This window comes from Raphanus sativus, chromosome 3, assembly GCF_000801105.2.
Source record: "Raphanus sativus cultivar WK10039 chromosome 3, ASM80110v3, whole genome shotgun sequence".
NCBI classification, from domain to species: Eukaryota; Viridiplantae; Streptophyta; class Magnoliopsida; order Brassicales; family Brassicaceae; genus Raphanus; species Raphanus sativus.
The window spans coordinates 10,456,372-10,475,701 of record NC_079513.1 but is presented as its reverse complement, the minus strand read 5'-3'; the positions used below and the strand labels follow the sequence as shown (position 1 = coordinate 10,475,701).

At 30.0% G+C, this 19,330-nt stretch overlaps 2 protein-coding genes and 1 pseudogene across 4 annotated transcripts; 1 reads left to right on the top strand and 2 right to left on the bottom strand.

The window, feature by feature from the left end:
- Positions 1-8,269: 8,269 nt before the first annotated feature.
- Positions 8,270-9,786, bottom strand: LOC108844339 (peptidyl-prolyl cis-trans isomerase CYP21-3, mitochondrial). Its single transcript, XM_018617584.2, has 7 exons — positions 9,685-9,786; positions 9,370-9,536; positions 9,253-9,292; positions 9,138-9,173; positions 8,967-9,052; positions 8,739-8,867; positions 8,270-8,636 (listed from the first exon to the last, which is right to left on the bottom strand). Exons 2-7 carry the CDS (start codon positions 9,519-9,521, stop codon positions 8,399-8,401), a joined length of 681 nt encoding a protein of 226 aa, XP_018473086.1. The 5' UTR covers positions 9,522-9,536; positions 9,685-9,786; the 3' UTR covers positions 8,270-8,398.
- A 348-nt stretch (positions 9,787-10,134) lies between these two features.
- LOC108846105 (polyadenylate-binding protein, cytoplasmic and nuclear) lies at positions 10,135-12,677 on the bottom strand. Of its 3 annotated transcripts, none has more exons than XM_057005878.1 (7): positions 12,030-12,674; positions 11,878-11,944; positions 11,181-11,388; positions 10,967-11,101; positions 10,709-10,879; positions 10,518-10,594; positions 10,135-10,410 (listed from the first exon to the last, which is right to left on the bottom strand). In XM_057005878.1, the coding sequence occupies exons 1-5, from the start codon at positions 12,297-12,299 to the stop codon at positions 10,774-10,776; spliced, it is 786 nt and encodes a 261-aa protein (XP_056861858.1). In that variant the 5' UTR covers positions 12,300-12,674; the 3' UTR covers positions 10,135-10,410; positions 10,518-10,594; positions 10,709-10,773. The 3 variants fall into 3 exon arrangements, with proteins under 3 accessions (XP_056861858.1, XP_018474815.1, XP_056861859.1); XM_018619313.2 differs by having other exon boundaries at positions 10,967-11,050; positions 12,030-12,662; XM_057005879.1 differs by lacking the exons at positions 10,135-10,410; positions 10,518-10,594; positions 10,709-10,879; positions 10,967-11,101 and adding an exon at positions 11,533-11,612 and having other exon boundaries at positions 12,030-12,677.
- A 5,956-nt stretch (positions 12,678-18,633) lies between these two features.
- On the top strand, positions 18,634-18,936 carry LOC108846746 (transcription factor UPBEAT1-like; annotated as a pseudogene).
- Positions 18,937-19,330: the final 394 nt, after the last annotated feature.

The following is a 19,330-nucleotide window of genomic DNA, read 5'->3' as shown; positions in this document are numbered from 1 at the left end:
AAAACACACTCTGCATTATATATATATATATATATATATTTCTAGTATAGAATATTATTTATCAAATAAATTACAAAAATACTCTGAAGTACTTGCAAGTAACTCATAAGTATTCGCAAGTACACAAACAATAGATCAATATAACTCAACTTTTAGTAGATATTCAAAATAGTAAGCACTCGTTTTCAACAAGTCAAATACCTAGTCCAAATTTTTATTACTCACAAGGTAAATTAAGTATCAAATATATCTAAAATAGCAAGTGCATGACTTGTACCCAACAATTAGCTTAAGGTGAAGTCATAAGACTCAGATTAGAGTTAATTTGTTTGGAGTTTAAGACTACTGCAAAAGCTGTTTGGCTTTATATGTAGAAATAGTAGTGTTATTTTGGGTAATATCGTTTATATAAGTAAGATTCATATTTCTTCAATCTGTCTTGAAATATACTGTTTAGATTTGATAGATATAACGGAAAATCTATAGATTATCTTTTGTTTTCAACTAGTTTTCTCGCTTTTGCATGATTATCTTGAGACGTTTAACATAGTTCACATGCTTAAAATTCACAATATCTTTGCCAACTATTTAACTAATTCCAAACCACAAAATATATTTTTTTGCATGTAAATTGTAATGATGGGTAAATTTTAACAAATTTTTAATAAGACAGTATTAGAAGTTTAGACTTGATGATATATATTTTCATCCATATTTTTCTTAGATTACTTGATGATATGTTTGCTTATGCATAATTTCTTAGACTACTTGATGACATATCCAAGGAGACTTTTTCAAAAGTTTTGTTAGTAAAGACGTTGTAGAGTGAGAAACCAATTACAAACCAAGACGATGCATTCATTAGATGGTATACGTTTGAGAAAATCTTTATCGTTTTTACTAAAATAAGCTTATAGATGAATGTATAAATATATATCATATACAACTATTTTTCAGATTATATCATTAACGCAATAATAAATCAGAGTTTATTTCACATATCAAATAAATATTTTTTCAAAAATATATCGATAAAAATACTTTCATAATATAGTCGAAAGTCTAAAAATATTTTTATTTTTTATTTGTTAGCCATCAGTTTTAAGGTTTTTCTCTCTCTTTAACTTTTATATTCTTTTTAAAATTTATATTTGTATAAGCCTATATCAAGCCCTAGTTAACATGTTATTATTATTTTATGTTTTGGATAAATTATAAATTGACGTGGAAATAAGGAAACTGATGTAAATTTATTGTCTTCAATATGTATAATTATAGAAAATTTTGAAACTATGAAATTATTATAAATAGGTAAAAAGGGTCAAACTAGTTGAGAAACTTAAATACTTTACATAATTTCTCTACCTAGGAAATTGATTAGAAATTAATTTTAAAGTTGTTTCCGACTATTGATTCTGTACATTTACAAAATGACAAAATAAATTATTAATTTAAATAAAGATCAGAGATACACCTTATTTATACAAATTTAACTCTTTTGAGACCTTTAATTTGTATACTAGATTAGGACCCGCCCTAAAGGGCGGAAATTGATTTGTCAAATTTCCAATTAATAATATATGGTAATATATAATATGTGTATATAATATTATATAAATATTTTGTGTAACATTTATATATATATATACATATTAGACATATATACTATTTTTTATTAAATATATATAGAATTAATAGTGTTATAAATTTGTGTTGTACTTGTTATTAGTTTGTATTTAATCTTTTTCATTTTTAGTATAATAATTTGCCTTGTCACACTTTTTAACTTTTTAATTTATACACATAGTTATGCTCTTTTTCAAAAAAAAACTTATACACATAGTCTTCGTAAAATGTAATATATAAAAAAATATATTTAAAAAATCTACTGAACATATGCCACCATTATTTGGTTGTTTGAACAAAAAAAAATCATGTTCTTGCATAACTGCGTATGTTGTGATATGATGTAGGTGAAAAGTAAATATATGGAAGTAAAGTTAGTGATACGAACATGAGCCTATGTTGGTCTATGCCACAATTATTTGGTTTTGGAAGATCAATGAGCATAAGCATAGACGGTCTTTGTATGCTTACGTTGTAAAATAAATCGGATATTTTTCTCTTATGTTTGGAATGAATATGGAACTCGTTATTTAAAGAGTGGTTCAGTTTTATATGGATCTAAATTATATTAAGAGATTAACCAAAAATAATTATAAAAGTGTTTACTGGTTAGGTTTAACTAAATCTATGTTGGTTAAGATTTGGTTTAATTTAAGTTGGTAGGTTGCATTGTATAGGAGGCATGATATATTCTAGCACCAACTATGAAAGAGTCCAAAATTTAAATGAGAACTTCAAATAGTAGATAATCCCTAAATTAATAGATTAGATATGAGGTCATTTGAGCATCTGAATATAATATATGCTAAAGATATTTTAATTTAGGTTTTATTCAAACTCCTTGGCACTTTTTTCATATGCATCGTAGTATTGGGTTTAATTGTAAGATTTTCATTTTTATTTGTCAATATTTGGTATCATCTAACTGCATAAGAACATCTCCAAAAGATTGTCTATTTTAGAGTTTGCAAAAACTCTATATTTGAAGTTTTAAGGTATTTTTCTCCAAAAGCAAAACTTCAAACTTAACTTCAAAACTATTCATATTTTATTCTATGGTCCTTGTATTTATTATAATTAATGTAAATCCATAAAAATTTTATAAATAACTAAAACATATATAAAAATATTACAAAAATAATAATTAACAAAATCTTTCACTAAAAGATAAAATTATAAATAGAGATATATAATAGAAAATTAAACTACAAACAAAATACCACATTATGAAGTTTCACTCTACAAAACTCTAAATTTGAAGTTTTGACGTTTCGTTTTGTAGAGCAAAAAACTTTATATTTGAAGTTATAGAGTTTCTTTTGGAGATGCTCTAAGCAAATCAATGCTATTGATCTTATAACCTAAGCTAGTCAATGCTATTTTTTTGTAATATGTAACTGCATAAGCACTTATTTCATGGTTTGAGACCATATATTGGTTTTCCATTGCTACTTAAAAATATTAGATTTTTATTTGCGTTTTAAAGCGTGAGATAATTTTCTATTTAGTTATTTTGATTTAAATGCAAAAAAAAAATTGTTCGAATTCTAAAATTCCCATTTAATTGTCTATAATTTTGTTTTGTTTGTGTGTACAATAAATACATTGCACAAAGGAAAGTACAATAAGTACATCTTTCCAGTAAACATATATTGAATTATTATGTTTTTATTAAAAACTTTCTTAGTATTATAAATAAAAAACCCCATAATGATGATAAAAACGAATTGATTTTATAAATGTATAATTATTTAGACTATGATATAATATAGGTAGGAAAAAATCACTTTCATTTTGAAATCACCAATCCATAACATTTTAACATTTTACTAATGAAAATGAGGGTTCTCTACGTTAGAAGATCAATACTAATTAAATTTGCAATCATTTTCAAATTTCTTTTATATTATATTATACTAAAATAAAATAATATAATACAAAAGATATTGTAAATCATTTTCAATACGTTAGAAGATCAATAGTGTGTCAATTTTAATATTGGTGTACACAAATACATAGTAAAAAATTTGCGATTTAACCTGATCGAAAATTGTAAATAATTATTCATAATAAAAAATATATAATTCTTCATAATAGAAAATATATATTTATGTAAGAATTTAATTTTTCGTTTTATATAATAATAATCCAGCAAAAATATAGAAAGATAAGTTTGTATAAATTTTAATTGAATGAAAAAGATATTGTAATATTATCATTATCTAAAAATTATTATTTATTATGTCATTATCCAAACTAATAAAAGCATAAAAATAAATAATTGATAATAAAAAAAATAAAAAAAATTAATTATTCACCAATGGTAACAACAAAATTAATCAGTCTAACTTTTAACGTGGGAATTCAAATGCAAAAGAAAAACACTTGGCAATTAATAGCATAGATATGTTTTGCTCATGCATAATTTTTTTAGGTGTCGCAGACTGGATATCTTGTAGGATGAGGCACAACTTACCGATTTGAAAATTACAGTAGATTCTTATGTGGTGCCAATTGGACAACAATGAAGGATGTGCAATGGTTTTATGTAGATGATTCATGTAAGGAAAAATATATGTTATTTGGACAAGGATGGTTTTCATTCTCAGGGGATTGGAGACTAACTCCATATATCCCTTTGACTCACGAAAAATGCTCAGATCTCCCATCAATAAAATATGATTTCTTTTATATTTATTTTTAAATACCAAACGTGTTAAATACATCTATAACCCTAAAATAATTGGATAATTACATGATCCAACCACAGAAACCTGACCAACCCAAACCTAATTGGGCACAACCCGGTTACTAAACCTAAACACTGTGTTTCACGCGAATCTCTCTTCTCTCTCCCTCATTTCTCTTTTCTCGACGAACTCATCTTCCTCTCTGGCGATTCTGAAACCCTAGCCTCCGTTCGTCCTCCATCAAAATCGATAACCCATCAATCTCTCCCTCTCATTTTCGTGTCATAACTCTCTCTTTGTCTCTGTTTGATAATTAAACCAAAACCCTAGAGGCGAGAACCGCTTCGTTTCTTCTTCCTTCTCCACCAAATCGAGTCTCCATCTTCGTTTCTTCTGGTAAGTGATTAGTTTCCCTTTCTTTGGTTGTTATTAGGTTGTTTTGTTAGTAGATTTAAAAATTACGAAGAACAGTCTCTGTGGTCTTGTCCCCCTTTTATTAAGGTAGTGTCTTAGTAAGCAAGAAATGTGGGAAAACATGGTGAAATATTAGATTTGGTATAAGTGGATATGAAACCAAAATATGAAACCGAAATGGTGATTAAGGTAGTGTCTTATTGGTGAAACCGAAATGGTGATTAAGGTAGTGTCTTATTAGATTTTGTTATTAAGGTAGTGTCTTATTCGATATGAAACCGAAATGGTGATTGAGTCTTTGAATGGTAGGATAAATGTAAACTGAAAGAGAGTTGGTGATCTATTGAGATTATGCAAAGTAAAATTCAAGGTTGTGCCTAAATGTGTGTTGTTGTTGTTGTTTCTGGATGTTAATAGGAACGAGATAATGGCAGGTAAGGGTAGAGGGAAAAAATGACGAAACAAAAAGTGGGAAATCCACAAGAGCTCGAAAATATGATGCTCCTGTTGAAGAGAATGTGGAAGAGCTACCAGACGGGAACAATAGTGAGGATCTACCTGAACACCCCTCTGAGGTATAATATACTTTTGGTTTTTAGTAATAAATTGTCACTGCTTGGTGTGTATTGGTTATAGTTTAATTAAGTGTCACTGTTGTGTATCCGAGAACAAAGGGCAAAAAAAGAAGGCGTCCATCTACTGGAGGTGGAGTCAAACCGGGCTCAAAACGTACATAAAATATACCGTAAAACCCATAAGTACAGTTTACAAAATCCTTTTAGATCTCTTAAGTGGGGGTTATTGGTTCTAGTAGTTTAATAGATTTGGATTTTTTTTTGAATTTAGAAATTTTTGACAAATCTATTGATTCTAAAATCAAATAAATAGATTTCCAAAATCAATGATATAGATTTCAAAATCAAAATAAATGGATTTACAGTTGAAGTTCTAGTTTTGGCTTCTTCAAACATATACTCTGACAGTAACTAATTTATAATACAAGATCTAATTTATCATCTTTATTCTACATATATGTTTCTTTTTTCTTCTGAAGTTTTTTGTTATCTAGGAAATTCTGAATTTATGTTTAATGTATAAATTTGACAAAAGCAGTTTAAGAACCTATCAAAATATTCGTGAAGACATTGCCAAGTTTGACAAAATATAATTTTTTGTTTTATTTGATAGTGTTTCTTTTTTTTTTGGTTCGTTTAATAGTGGAGACTTCAATAAGAAAAGTCCACTATTTTATCTTTTCTCGCAGGCACCGTTTTACTTGCCGGAATCTCAACAGAATAATACAATGATATCAACTAACATTTAATTAGGGCACAAAATATAAAGAATTATGAATAACACAAATCCAATCAAAATAACAAGGTTTCACTCAATATTTGTTCCTTTGTATTTTACTCTTATAATTATTCATAAATCCACTCAAATCCATATTTAAATCAAATTCGTAAACAAATATGTATTATTGAATAACACATGATTCTAAAATCTATTTTAAAATCGTAGAACCAATAACAATAGATTTGAAATTAGATTTTAAAATAATAGAACCAATAACACTAGATTTGACTTAGATTTTCAAATCCATTAAAATATATGAACCAATAACACCCCCTAAAATTTGCATTCAATCTTTCCTTTCTTACACTAGCCGATATATACACTTATTTTTATAAGTATTCCAGCAAAAATTACATCAGAAACGGACATAAATTATACCTGAAATCCATATACACAGATTTACAAATCGTTTTTTTCTCTCTCACATTTTCAAAAATTCTTACTTTTTAGGTTACCCATGGTATACAAAAACATTTAAAAGATATTTCACCCAAAATTTCATGAAAAACAGACAAGAATTACTTGATCTTGGAGCTTCAAAATCGCCAATAGAGGTTGGGGAAGAAGGGTTTCACGTGGAGAGGAGGAAAGAGAGGAGAGAAACATGATGACATGTGGGGCATGCTCAATTCTGATTGGTTAAGGTTGTCTGTGGACTCCATTTGGTTGTTGTGTTTGGTTGGATGAATTTATTTGAAAAATTAAATGAATTAATGAGGTGGAGAAGAAATATATTAAAGAAAGAAAGGTTAATATGGAGAATTCAAAGACAAAGGGGTAAGGGGAAAAGAGAGGGGATAAAGAGAATGATTTTTTTTCATAAGAGCATTTGGAGTTAGTCTCTCATGGGATTCAACTAACAAAATCATGGGGTCGATGAATATATGACAAATCCTATTGTCTGTAAAGCTTTAATTTGGCCACAAAGTGCATGATAACCCCATCAAGCACTACATGCAAATATGTTCGACATTGTATTTGTTATTTTGCATATATGTTGGATTGAGAAGTAAAAAAAATGTTTTTATAATGTTAAATTTATTTCATATAAAATACGAAAGCTGGCCATTATGTCAATGTAAACACCATTTTCACCAATTAAAAGCAGTTTATTGCAAATTTCACCTCAGTTAATATTAAGGTTATCATGCACTTCGTGGCCAAATTAAAGCTTTACAACACCATCTTGGGTTTCTGATGGTTCATACTTTTTTATATTAAAAATGTTCTTTTTGGAATATTTCCTTGTCTAGTGACGTTAGAATTAAAGGAAACCCTTATATCCTAATGATATAAATTGTAATATTATTGTGAAATGAAGGATAAATCCTATAAAAGAGTTCTTAGTAGCATAACCCATCTCAATAAACTTAAACACATATATGAGTTTTCCATGAATATGGAGGAAATGTAGCCCATTATTTGTCCAATCTCTATAATATTTTTGAAAAGTCAGTTTTTAGGTGTTGTGGAGAGTTTTTATATATTCTGTCGTGGAGAGTAACCTTTCATTAGATTTGGATCTGTAAACATGTGCACGATTCTCTTGTTACATAGGTGGGAAGAAAGGTGGAGGACGAGGTGGTGGAAATAAGGAGTAAGAGGAGTTGATTTTGGCCTTGGTATTGGATTTAACTCAGAATCAAGTGGGCCACATTAGTTATTTAACATTTTACCAAAAAAAAAAAGTGGGACATTAGCTGCACCAAGTAGAAGCGCTGCTGCACCTAGTAGAAAGGGAGTGATCAATTCTGTGAGAACTGGAGTAATGGCCCAATTCAATAATAGCTTTGTGGCTGCTACGCCATCAAGCCATGCTTATCCGAACAAGAGACCAGCCTTAAAGGGATTTGTCTCGGGGGGGGGGGACCATTGGTGGGGGTAGAACTCAAACTCCCCTGGTAGTAACTGGTCATAACTCCAGTCAAAGGAATACACAGAGGTTTGTTCCCTTTTAGTTGCAGCATTGTTTTTCTTGTAAGGTTTGATTTATAATCTTTAGTGTTGGCTGACATTGTTCGACTGTACTGTTGCCAGTTCTTAAGATCGGCCAAGAGAGCGGAAAAGGAGATCTGGTTGGGATAATTGATTGCAAGTGCTTTTACAATATTGTTGTAGCATGTGTCTGAAAGAATATCTCCTAAATGTCACATGTGCTGTTTACTAGCTACAATAGGACGCGATGCAGGAGATATAAAATTAAAAGTTGTGTTACCACAAAGTTGCAAATGAGGTGATGAAAAAAAAGAATTCAAGTTACAAAGCATTAATACATCAAGATATTTTTTTCAATACAAGAAGTAATAAAGCTTTCACATGTCTTGAAGCAAAGTGACGGACATGATCTCTATCGGTGCTTTTGGTTGATAATGTTCATCTGTCTCAACCTCCTCGATCTCCTGAACCACATCTTGTCCCTTTGCAACACGACCAAAAACTGTCAACTTCTCGTTCAGATCTGTGATCTGAGAAGATACAATGAAAAACTGAAACCCTCCTTCCTCGTTTTTAGCTTTAGGAGTTCCCACCATGAATTCTTCTTGTTTTAAACTGCACAAAGACAGAGATAGAAAGAAAGAGTTTACATAATCAGAGGCCTGAAAAAGTCAAACCTTTTTTATCAGCTAAACGGTTTAGTAAGTAGAAGCAAACCTGGTATGAAGGTTATTCTTTTGGAGAGCCCAATCTGTGACAGCATCGGACTCAGCAGAGTGACCAGCTTGAATGACAGAATGCTTTACAACTCTGCTGAATAAGAAACCTTTGAAATACCCATCTTGACTGCACTCACCAATGACAAAACCCAACACAGACTATATAAAAATTGTTTTTTAAAAAATGGTAATGTTTTGGGACATGAATTTTTTTTTTTTTGCATACCATAAGTTGATGAATTCGTCAACAACGTTGGGAGCAGCATCTTTGAACAGTTCAATGGTCACTGAACCTTTGCCCGTATCTAAGGTCTAGAGTAAGAAAAAAAAAAAAGATAACATGAAGGAAACAAAAAGAAAACACATAAAGAGAAGATATTGTGAAAATAAAACTCACAGCAAACCATGGGACATTAGTGGTCTTTGCTGAATCCTACACAACAACAAGACAATCATTTGACAAGAGGTATTAACTATTGACATAGAGAAGGTGATAGAGAATAATAGTGTACCTGAAGAAGTGATCTACCATTGTGGGTTGGGATCTCAGATCTGTAAGCCACAAGAAAGAAATTCATAAGATGTCTAAACTAATAAATACAAAAATCAAATATGAAATTTGAAAGAACCTGAGGGTCCAACGTCTGTAGGCGGAGAAGAGGACGAAGACGACCAAAAGCAGGGCCAAGGTGTAAATCACGATGCTGGTTATGCTAATAGGAGAAGGTCCTTTCTTCTTCTTGCTTTGCTGCAATAGAGCTTGCGGCTTGATCTTCGCCATTAGATCCCACAAAACCTTTGATCCAGAGGAACAATCATACCAAAAAAAAAGCATATCAGATTCGAAAAGCGGTTAGCTTCTTCTGCAGAGAATCTTATCTATGAGATCGATAAATCTCCGATCTAGCCAGGACGGAGAAAACTTAACTTGATTAAAGACTTACCTTCTGCTTCTTGTTAGTTAGCTGATGGAGAGGAGAATTAAAGAGTAAGTTGGTCTTGTTTCTGCAAAGAGAGTGGTTTCTTCTAGGCCTGCGACTTCGGTTTTCCGAAACCGAACCGAATCGAACCGTCGGTTTTCGGTTAACCGAAGTTTTAAAAAAAAATTCCGAAATAAACCGAATGAAATTTCGGTTCGGTTCGGTTCGGTTATCGGTTTTTTTCGGTTTTCAACCCTCTCTCTGCTCTGCAAATCTATCTGCCTTTTAAAAGATGATTGACGATGTTGAACCCTCTCTTTCGTTCAGAGGGACTTGACTTGAAATGGATTTTAGTTTTTGGTTTGGATCAGGTGATATTATGGTTTTATTTACCAGATAAACTCAACTTTATTTTTTTCCTTCTTGATATAATAAATATTTTCAAAATATTGTGTAATTAATCCAACCAATATACTTTTAAGGTGTGGTGGATATCACTAGAGTGTCTTGTTGCTCAGAAACAGTTGAGCAAACCAAAACATACACATCTATCTTGATGGCTCATCACCAGTGGCTCCTTAATATGGTTTTCACAAGTCTCAAAGTTTATGCCACTTTCATCACACCTTTTCTATTGGATTCCAACAAATATTCACCAAATGTTCCGAGTCTTGAAGTAATCAACTTCTTTAAACTCAGGTCTACTCTTTTTCAAATCTCCCTTCCAAAATACTTGCTTAGTGACTTGCCCTGTGTTGAAACAGGAGAATGCAAATGAGGATAGATATAAGATCTTGTGACATGTAAATACTTAGCTTCCTTTTAATAACAGAGACTCAACTGTTCAGTTAGTTTACCTGTGACATTTTTATGGACATGTTGTTTCAACAGCCACTCTTGTTACTACCGGATATACCGAATTCTTCTCTTCATCCTGGAAACTCACACATCCCATGAAAGATTGGAGTTTACTCTTCTTGTAAGAAGATGCTTTTACTATTTTTAAAAAACATGGAAGTCCAAGTGTGTCAAGAAATGATTATCTAACCGCTGTGGATAAGGATTGTTGTTGGAGGAGTTGCAATAGAGGAGACTGATCTTGCTGGATGTTTTCTATTGCATCTTGGTCCTCACTGTTTGACGGGGGAGAGACAATTTTTTGATCTTGTAGCCTGTCGAACCATCTCTCAGACATGGAGTACTCCTCTGGTTTCTCCCACTGTGTGTTTCATCCATATATAATCAAATCCTAACCAGACAATTGCTTCAGTGGAGTGCACAATGAAAGATGGAAAAAATGTATTACCGTGCTTTCGCAAGTGACACAATGGAAATAATACTTGTTCCCATCAGGACAAGTGTGTTCACTCCAGTCACACTCTTCTTTATTCTGGTTTTAACGAATGACATTTGCATTACTGGAAATCTTCTGACCATTAGTCTACAAAAATCTAGTATAGATAAAGAGATTTATGAAACCTATTACTGTTAACAGATCCTACTACAAAAGGAAGGAGTACCTCCATGCTGGTAGTCTCAGATTTATGATGCTTGACAAAATCCTGAGGGTTTTGAAACTCGGATACTGCTTGAGCATTTTGCTGCGGAAAGTGATTAGGTTGTGAAGCGAAACCAACGACTCTAGGGGCTGCAGGTTCTTTGTTTCCCCACTGGGGATATGGTTGTGGGTGCCAATTTGGCATTGCAGGTGGAGCGTTAAAGTTAGACCTGAAGACACATAACAATTGAAATATGTTGGGTGATAATCAAGATTATTAGTATTGAATTATTATTGCTGCTGAAAAAGTTTTGAAAACAGTTCCTTCAAGAAGTATATAACTAAGTTTTGAAAACAGTTCCTTCAAGAACTACCCGCATGGTAAATACACCATTTAACCCTTTGATTGCTGCTAGTGCCATCTCCTTACGAGAAAACTGAACAAATGCAAACCCTGCAGAGACCAAAGCAAGGTTTCATGCAAATCCAGAACATCACATTAAACCAGAGGCTTGGAGATCAGAACAAAACGATTTGCATATAGTTCCCTTGTTTATTATATATAATTGATGTCTCCTAAAGTGTTTGTCCAAAGACGAACAGACATAGAAGCTTACTAAGTGCAATTAGTCCAGTAAATAGTAAGGGCTAAACAGTCAGTAGGTGAAGTATTCACCTGAACAATACAATTTAGGATGTCTGAAGGACAATGAACATACCACGGCTAACATTCATGTCGTCGACTGCCATATAAATATCTCCAATGACTCCGAACCTACAAAACACCTGAAAAAGAGGACATCAAATGAAGGCAGGCAGAATATAACAAAGTATAAAAATCAAAAACGTGAAAGGACTCCAACAACCATACCTCATGGACGTCCGTTCTTGTTGTTTGTTTGTTGAGGCATCTGACATATAATTTATCAGGAATTTTCTGTTGATTATCAAAATGCGGCTGCTGATTGAAACCATGTTCTCTGTTGTCGTTTTGTGGGTATTGCTGGAATCCAACGCCGGCGACATGGTGGTGCGACGGATGAATCTGATGAGTGTTGTTGTTGTTGTTGTTATGATAGTACGGAGCTTGTGGTGGTGGTGGACAAGGTCCAGGGAAGGCGTTTTCGATGCGTCTTTCCATCGGACTCGATTAGTGTAATCGGTCAATCTCTCCGGCGTAGGTTTGATATTGTTTGGTTCAATTTAAATCTTAGTACTGAAACGACACCGTTCCGAGCTATTAATTATTACTTGTAATTTGTAAACCTCTCTTTCTTACAAAGGCATTCTTTTCTCCAACATCAACTTTCATTTGTCACATGGATACAACAAGATTACAACTCCAACTACAACATTAAAATTTAGTGTCACCTAAGAGTACTTAAGAAGAATCCTGGGCTACCCAATCAAAACTACATTGCATTTTCACCACTGCAAGAAAAACACTCTTAGATCATGATTATTAGGAGCCTAAACTTTATTTACCAAGTGAGGTGACTATTTAAATGTCTTCACCATGATACTATTTTCTTAATGATAACACTAGATTTTGATCTTCACTTTAAAAGCACTAATATTTTTCTTACTATTTTGATAAAACTTAATTGAATTTATAACTTTATTTAGAAAACAAATACTTTTATAGTTGTTCTATTTTTTATTCAAAAAAGTTGTTCTATTATATTATTTTGATTTTCAAGTAATGTTTTACCTACACCCGTGATAGAACTGATATATCTGGTGATCTATGTATAATCTGGCTCAAATTTAGTAAAAAGATTTTCAATTAAAAATCCTAGAAAACCCGGTATAAATAGAAAAGCCACATACTATTTGATATTAGATGATCCGCTGTAAGCCCAAAAAATATAATAATATGTCTGAAACTTTTTATCATATAACTCACATTTCTAATATTATATAAAAGTAAAAAAAAAACTTGTAAATCCTTAAACTTTAATGAATTTGCATTGTTATTTGAAGAAAATAAAACAATAGTAGTAGAAAAAAAAATTATTGATATGATATTACTTCCTCTATTTCTAAAAGATCCACGTTATAGAACTTTCGCATTTTTTAATAAAACATATTAAAACTTAGCTATAAATGCATATTTTTCTGTAATTTTATACTTCCTATATTTTAAACCAATAAGACTTCACAAAATGCAATAATGTTTTTGAACTTCACAAATTTTTATTATTAGTTGACAAATATTGAATTGAAAATATGAAAAATGTATCTTTTTGAAACAAAAATTTTCTCTAGAACATGGATATTTTAGAAACGGAGAGAGTATTATTTATTTTTAATTACTAATAAAATATAATAAGTTTGTATTTTATTTATTTTAGATCTAAAACTTAATTTTAAGATAAATTTTAAAATATTTTAAACACTCAAAATTGGTATATCATTATTATGTAAACGTCATAGTGAATAATATTTTTTAAATATTTATGTATATATTCATATTCGAACGTCAAATAATATTTTGCATGAAAAATATTTAAATTAACTGGAGAGTATAATTTGCATATTACTAGAATCATTATTGTTCACAAAATATGGAAAGTTCTAATTACTAAAAATATATAGAATATTTTATTTTTAGTTTAAATAAGTATTTTATATTAAATTTAAATGGAAATAGCATGATATTGTAAATAATTCTAAAAGCAATGGCTCATACCCCATAACATCGCCAGAGGGTTTGGATCCAACATGATATCGTCTGGAATCGTCATCGCTAAAAACTTATGAGAAATGTATAAATTGTGTTATTGATATGAAGAGAGTTACATAACTTTATATAGCAGAACTATATGAATCAAACAATAAATATGAAGATCATATAATCATTAAGAAGAATATATGATGGAGTGATTATAGTGATTGAGTGAATCATATGAGTTATGATTGATACTCTTTCCTTGATACGCCCCTTCAAGTTCAAGGGGTGATGAAGCCAAGATAGCGGAAGCAGCGGCTTGAGATTGACATCTTTAAAAAAATAAGATAGGAGATAAAAAGAAGCCTTGCGCTTGAACCATATGGTGAGACGGACTTTTAGCTTAGATTGATTTAGACACGGACGACTATACTACTAGTCGTGTGGAAGCATATAGCTTGATGGAGTCATAAATGACTTGACCACATATCAACTCTGGAGTTGCGGAAAAAGTAGATGTGTGCACACCTTGACTAGAGAGGCAGAAGAACTGGAACGTTGGCTTTATAAATCACTACAAGAAGCATTTTGGCTTGATAAAAAGAAAAATAACAAATGAGAACCAAAAGATTAAAAAAAAACTTGAAATAAAAGAAGAAGAAAACCAAAAACGTGAAATTCTAAATAAAAGCTACGGAAACATGTTTATCTTGAGTTTGATCGGTGGATCAAAACTCACAAAAATAACCTGCTCTGATACCATAAAAACTTATGAGAAATGTATAAATTGTGTTATTGATATGAAGAGAGTTACATAACTTTATATAGCAGAACTATATGAATCAAACAATAAATATGAAGATCATATAATCATTAAGAAGGAATATATGATGGAGTGATTATAGTGATTGAGTGAATCATATGAGTTATGATTGATACTCTTTCCTTGATAATCGCAACATCTAATGCCTACGGGATCATTTGAAAATTCATTTAGATATGTACCTTTTAACAAGATTTAGAAACACTGTAATAATATAAAATCATTATATCATAAATGAAATTTTGATAAATATTTATAAATATTTTCAATTAATCTTAATATATACGAAACCAAAGCAATATCAACAACCAAACAATATTTTAGATTTGAAATTAAACATGTATTGTAATTATTCTTTTTCTTGAAATTAAAGGCTTTCATGTATTGTACTTATTGACTGAAAAGAAATTCAATAGCACTAAAATGATTATAAACAATCATAACTCATAAAACATCAACATTATGTATTGTCAACAAAAAGAGTGAGACAAAAATACAAAAATAATAAATTACAAAATATTATCTATTTATCCTCGTATATTATATTTATATTGTGTTTATTATGTTTATCATTTTTAGTTTTAGTGTTATTTAATGTTTTAATCCTAGTTTTTCATGCTTCCATAATATTTCTAATAAGTAAATTTTCATTTTGGTTTCTATAAAATATTTACTTTTTGGTTTTAAATATATATTTTTGATAATATTTATGATTTTACGGATAAATTAGTTATAGTATAAATTAATTTGTGATTTTGATGTTCGTCATGTACAAATACAAAATAATTTATTTTAAGTTAGGAATATAATTGTTAATATTAAAAATATAAAGATATTTAACATAAGAATATAATTTATATTTACGATATTGTAGTAATCTGTAATAGGTTCGATATTTACAATAAGAATAGAGAAGTTGGTTATAATATTAGTTATTAAAATCATAAAGTAAAAATAAAATAAATATAATTATGATATTATCGGTAGCTATTGTTAACATCAATAGTTAACTAGATTAGGACCCGCCCTAAAGGTCGGAAATTGATTTGTCAAATTTCAATTAATAATATATGGTATATATAATATGTTGTATATAATATTATATATATTTTGTGTAACATTTATATATATATATACATATTAGACATATATAATATTTTATTAAATATATATAGAATTTAATAGTGTTATAATTTGTGTTGTACTTGTTATTAGTTTATATTTAATCTTCTTTCATTTTTAGTATAATAATTTGCCTTGTCACCACTTTTACCTTTTAACTTATACACATAGTTATGCTTTTTCAAAAAAAAACTTATACACATAGTCTCGTAAAATGTAATATATAAAAACATATTTAAAAAATCTACTGACCATATGCCACCATTATTTGGTTGTTTGAACAAAAAAAATCATGTTCTTGCATAACTGTGTATGTTGTGATATGATGTAGGTGAAAAGTAAATATATGGAAGTAAAGTTAGTGATACGAACATGAGCCTATATTGGTCTATGCCACAATTATTTGGTTTTTGGAAGATCAATGAGCATAAGCATACACGGTCTTTGTATGCTTACGTTGTAAATAAATCGGATATTTTTCTCTTATGTCTGGAATGATATGAAACTCGTTATTTAAGAGTGGTTCAGTTATTATAATCTAATTATATTAAGAGATTAACCAAAAATATTATAAAAGTGTTACTGGTTAGGTTTAACTAATCTATGTTGGTTAAGATTTGGTTTAATTTAAGTTGGTAGGTTGCATTGTATAGGAGGCATGATATATTCTAGCAACAACTATGAAAGAGTCCAAAATTTAAATGAGAACTTCAAACAGTAGATAATCCCTAAATTAATAAATTAGATATCTATTTATAAATTAAATATCCTAAACAACTATATATACCATTATTATTAAAATATATTTTTAAACAAAAAATATATATCGGTTAGAATATCTTTTGTTTATTAATTATCTAAATATCTTGACAATAATATATATATATAAAATTTAATAATTATATTAATTAAACTAATGATGCATCCTAAAATCATGGAATATAAAAATAAACAAATTCATTTTTCAATAATAATATAGATATATAGATAAATAACTAAAAGATCAACCATCTAAATGAAATTAACAAAATTAATCAAATTTAAATCTGTTTAGAATAAAACATTATGATGGATTCAGAGAATAAAATGCAATATAATATATATCCAAGTGATAACCAAAATGACTAGATATTATCTATGCAAAATCATATGTTTAATTAAAATATAATAATATTATTAAATAAATCATATATAGAATATAAATTGATCAAAATTGAAAATAATATATTAATCAATTATTATAATAAATTTATTTTATAATATTTATATCCATGCATAAGCACGGAAAACTCATTTTGGTAATAATTTTTGAAAGATACGAAAGTATTATGATATATAAAACTGACATATTTTGGATGGCCTAGACCAATAAGGAGGAAATAACATGTGCATGCACGTTCAGCTTATATAACATATAACGTGCTAACAAGCGATCAATATCAACCACTAAACTTTTCATCATGGCTAGTTTTATATATTAGGTAATTACATTTGCAGCCCACCATAAACTATGCACATACACTGCTCAATCATGCTTAATGTTAAGCTCATTCTCTCAATCATTCGAATTTCTATAATTAATATTATACGAGACGTACATATATCAAATATGTATAAAAAAACTACAAAGTACATTGTTTCGTGTTGACGGCGGTGAGAGAATACATTGAATCAAATAGTCTGCGAGGGTATCTGATCAATATTGCTCTACGAATCTGCTTCTTGTTGTTTTATTTTAATTATGAATAAACACACAAACACATGACGAGCAAAGGAAATAATCTTTTGAGATGTTTCGATTAAATCCACTCGCGATTTAAAAATCTTAAATATGAAGTTCAAAAATTCAAAGAAACATTGAAGATACTCGCATGTTCTTATGTCTTTTTAAATCAAAACATTATCCCACTCGCCAACATCGTTATCTACTTTGCCTAGAAAAATAAAACACCTAAAACTAGGAGGTGTCATAACTCATAATGACTGGTTTTTCTGGGTCATTTGCATCTCATTGTTTCCAGCTAATATAAGCCGGCGCAACTAATGAACAACCAAATAGCCATATAGTATCATTATCTATAAATGGATATCAATTCATGCTAAATGCATCGTAGGAAAATCAAAACGTGGATGCATTTTCTGAAATTTTATCAACCGGAAAGATATACAAACACAAATTCCATCTTATCAACTTATCATATTTCAAGCCTTTCTTCAAAAAAAAACTTATCATATTTCAAGCACCACCTTCTTAATAGACCGACTGCATGCATTGCGTGTAAATTAGATAAGTATCTAATCTATAAGAAATAAAGCATAAAGATAATTACATTCTTATCGTTATTCGCCAACTTTCATAAACTCAAAACTAATTGGCCGGAAGTTAATATAAAATTATAAAGCCCAACAAAGGAGGAATAAGACAGGGTGTTTCATGGCGATGTGAACGGGGAAAAAGATGGTGTTCTTAAGCATATAGGATAGTTAGGTGATGATGGAAAATCATGTGAGTGCATGTGCATCCAGTTGTATTTTGGTGACATTACCTCTAATCTAATCTAAACCCTAATTATCCATCAATTAACGACATTTTAAAACACAAAACAAAACAACCTTGTGGACACTTGTCCAAATATCATCCAATTCTTTTTGGATAGAAAAGAGAACCTTCTCAGAAGCTGTAATATCCATTTGAAGTTATATCAAAAGGTCGCTTACCTATTTATCTGTGTATATAAACTACGAGGCCGTCTCATATTGGGATCATATTAAATCATCATTGTAGAGTTCTTATCACTTGTCTATAAACCATTCTTTCATCACATTAACCAAAAAAATATTCTTGCATCATTTACAATTATGGAGTAACTAGAAGGACAAAGAAAGGAAATTTGGGTTTTGATGAGAAGGCAAAGAGATCGAAGGGCACTTGTGAAGAAGATCATGCCCCAATCGAAGAAGAGTTTAGAAGCTCATAGAAGACCGTGTCGTTCAATTAACAGACGAGTGAAGACGCTGAAAGAGCTTATTCCCAAACACCAAACATCGGAAGGTTTGAATGGACTCTTTAGACAGACGGCAGATTATATTTTGGCTTTGGAAATGAAAGTGAGAGTTATGCAGACAATGGTTCAGGTTTTGACCGAAACTGATTGTGTCTAAATGACCTCAAATATATATATATATATATATATCGTGTTATAATATGTTTTTCTAGTTTATATTTGTTCGTTTTTGTTTTAGTATCTTGTGGGATTGTCTTGCATTGTGCAGTATAGAAAAGAATTTGGTTTACGTTGCTGATGTAGACTTTGCAAAAAGAAAAAAAAAACTCGCGATATATAACAGATGACTGATGATTTTTGGCAAAAAAACATCTGAATTCTAAACATACCCAATTCATAATTCGATTGTAATTGTCCATGCATGGATGGGAGTGTTTTTTGTGCGCAATCTATCATTGGCAAAGAACGAAGAGTTTATATAGTTCTTCTAACGAAGAGTTATATAGTCTTCTCAAAGGAGGTGTCTAGATAAATGAACAAGAAGAACAAAA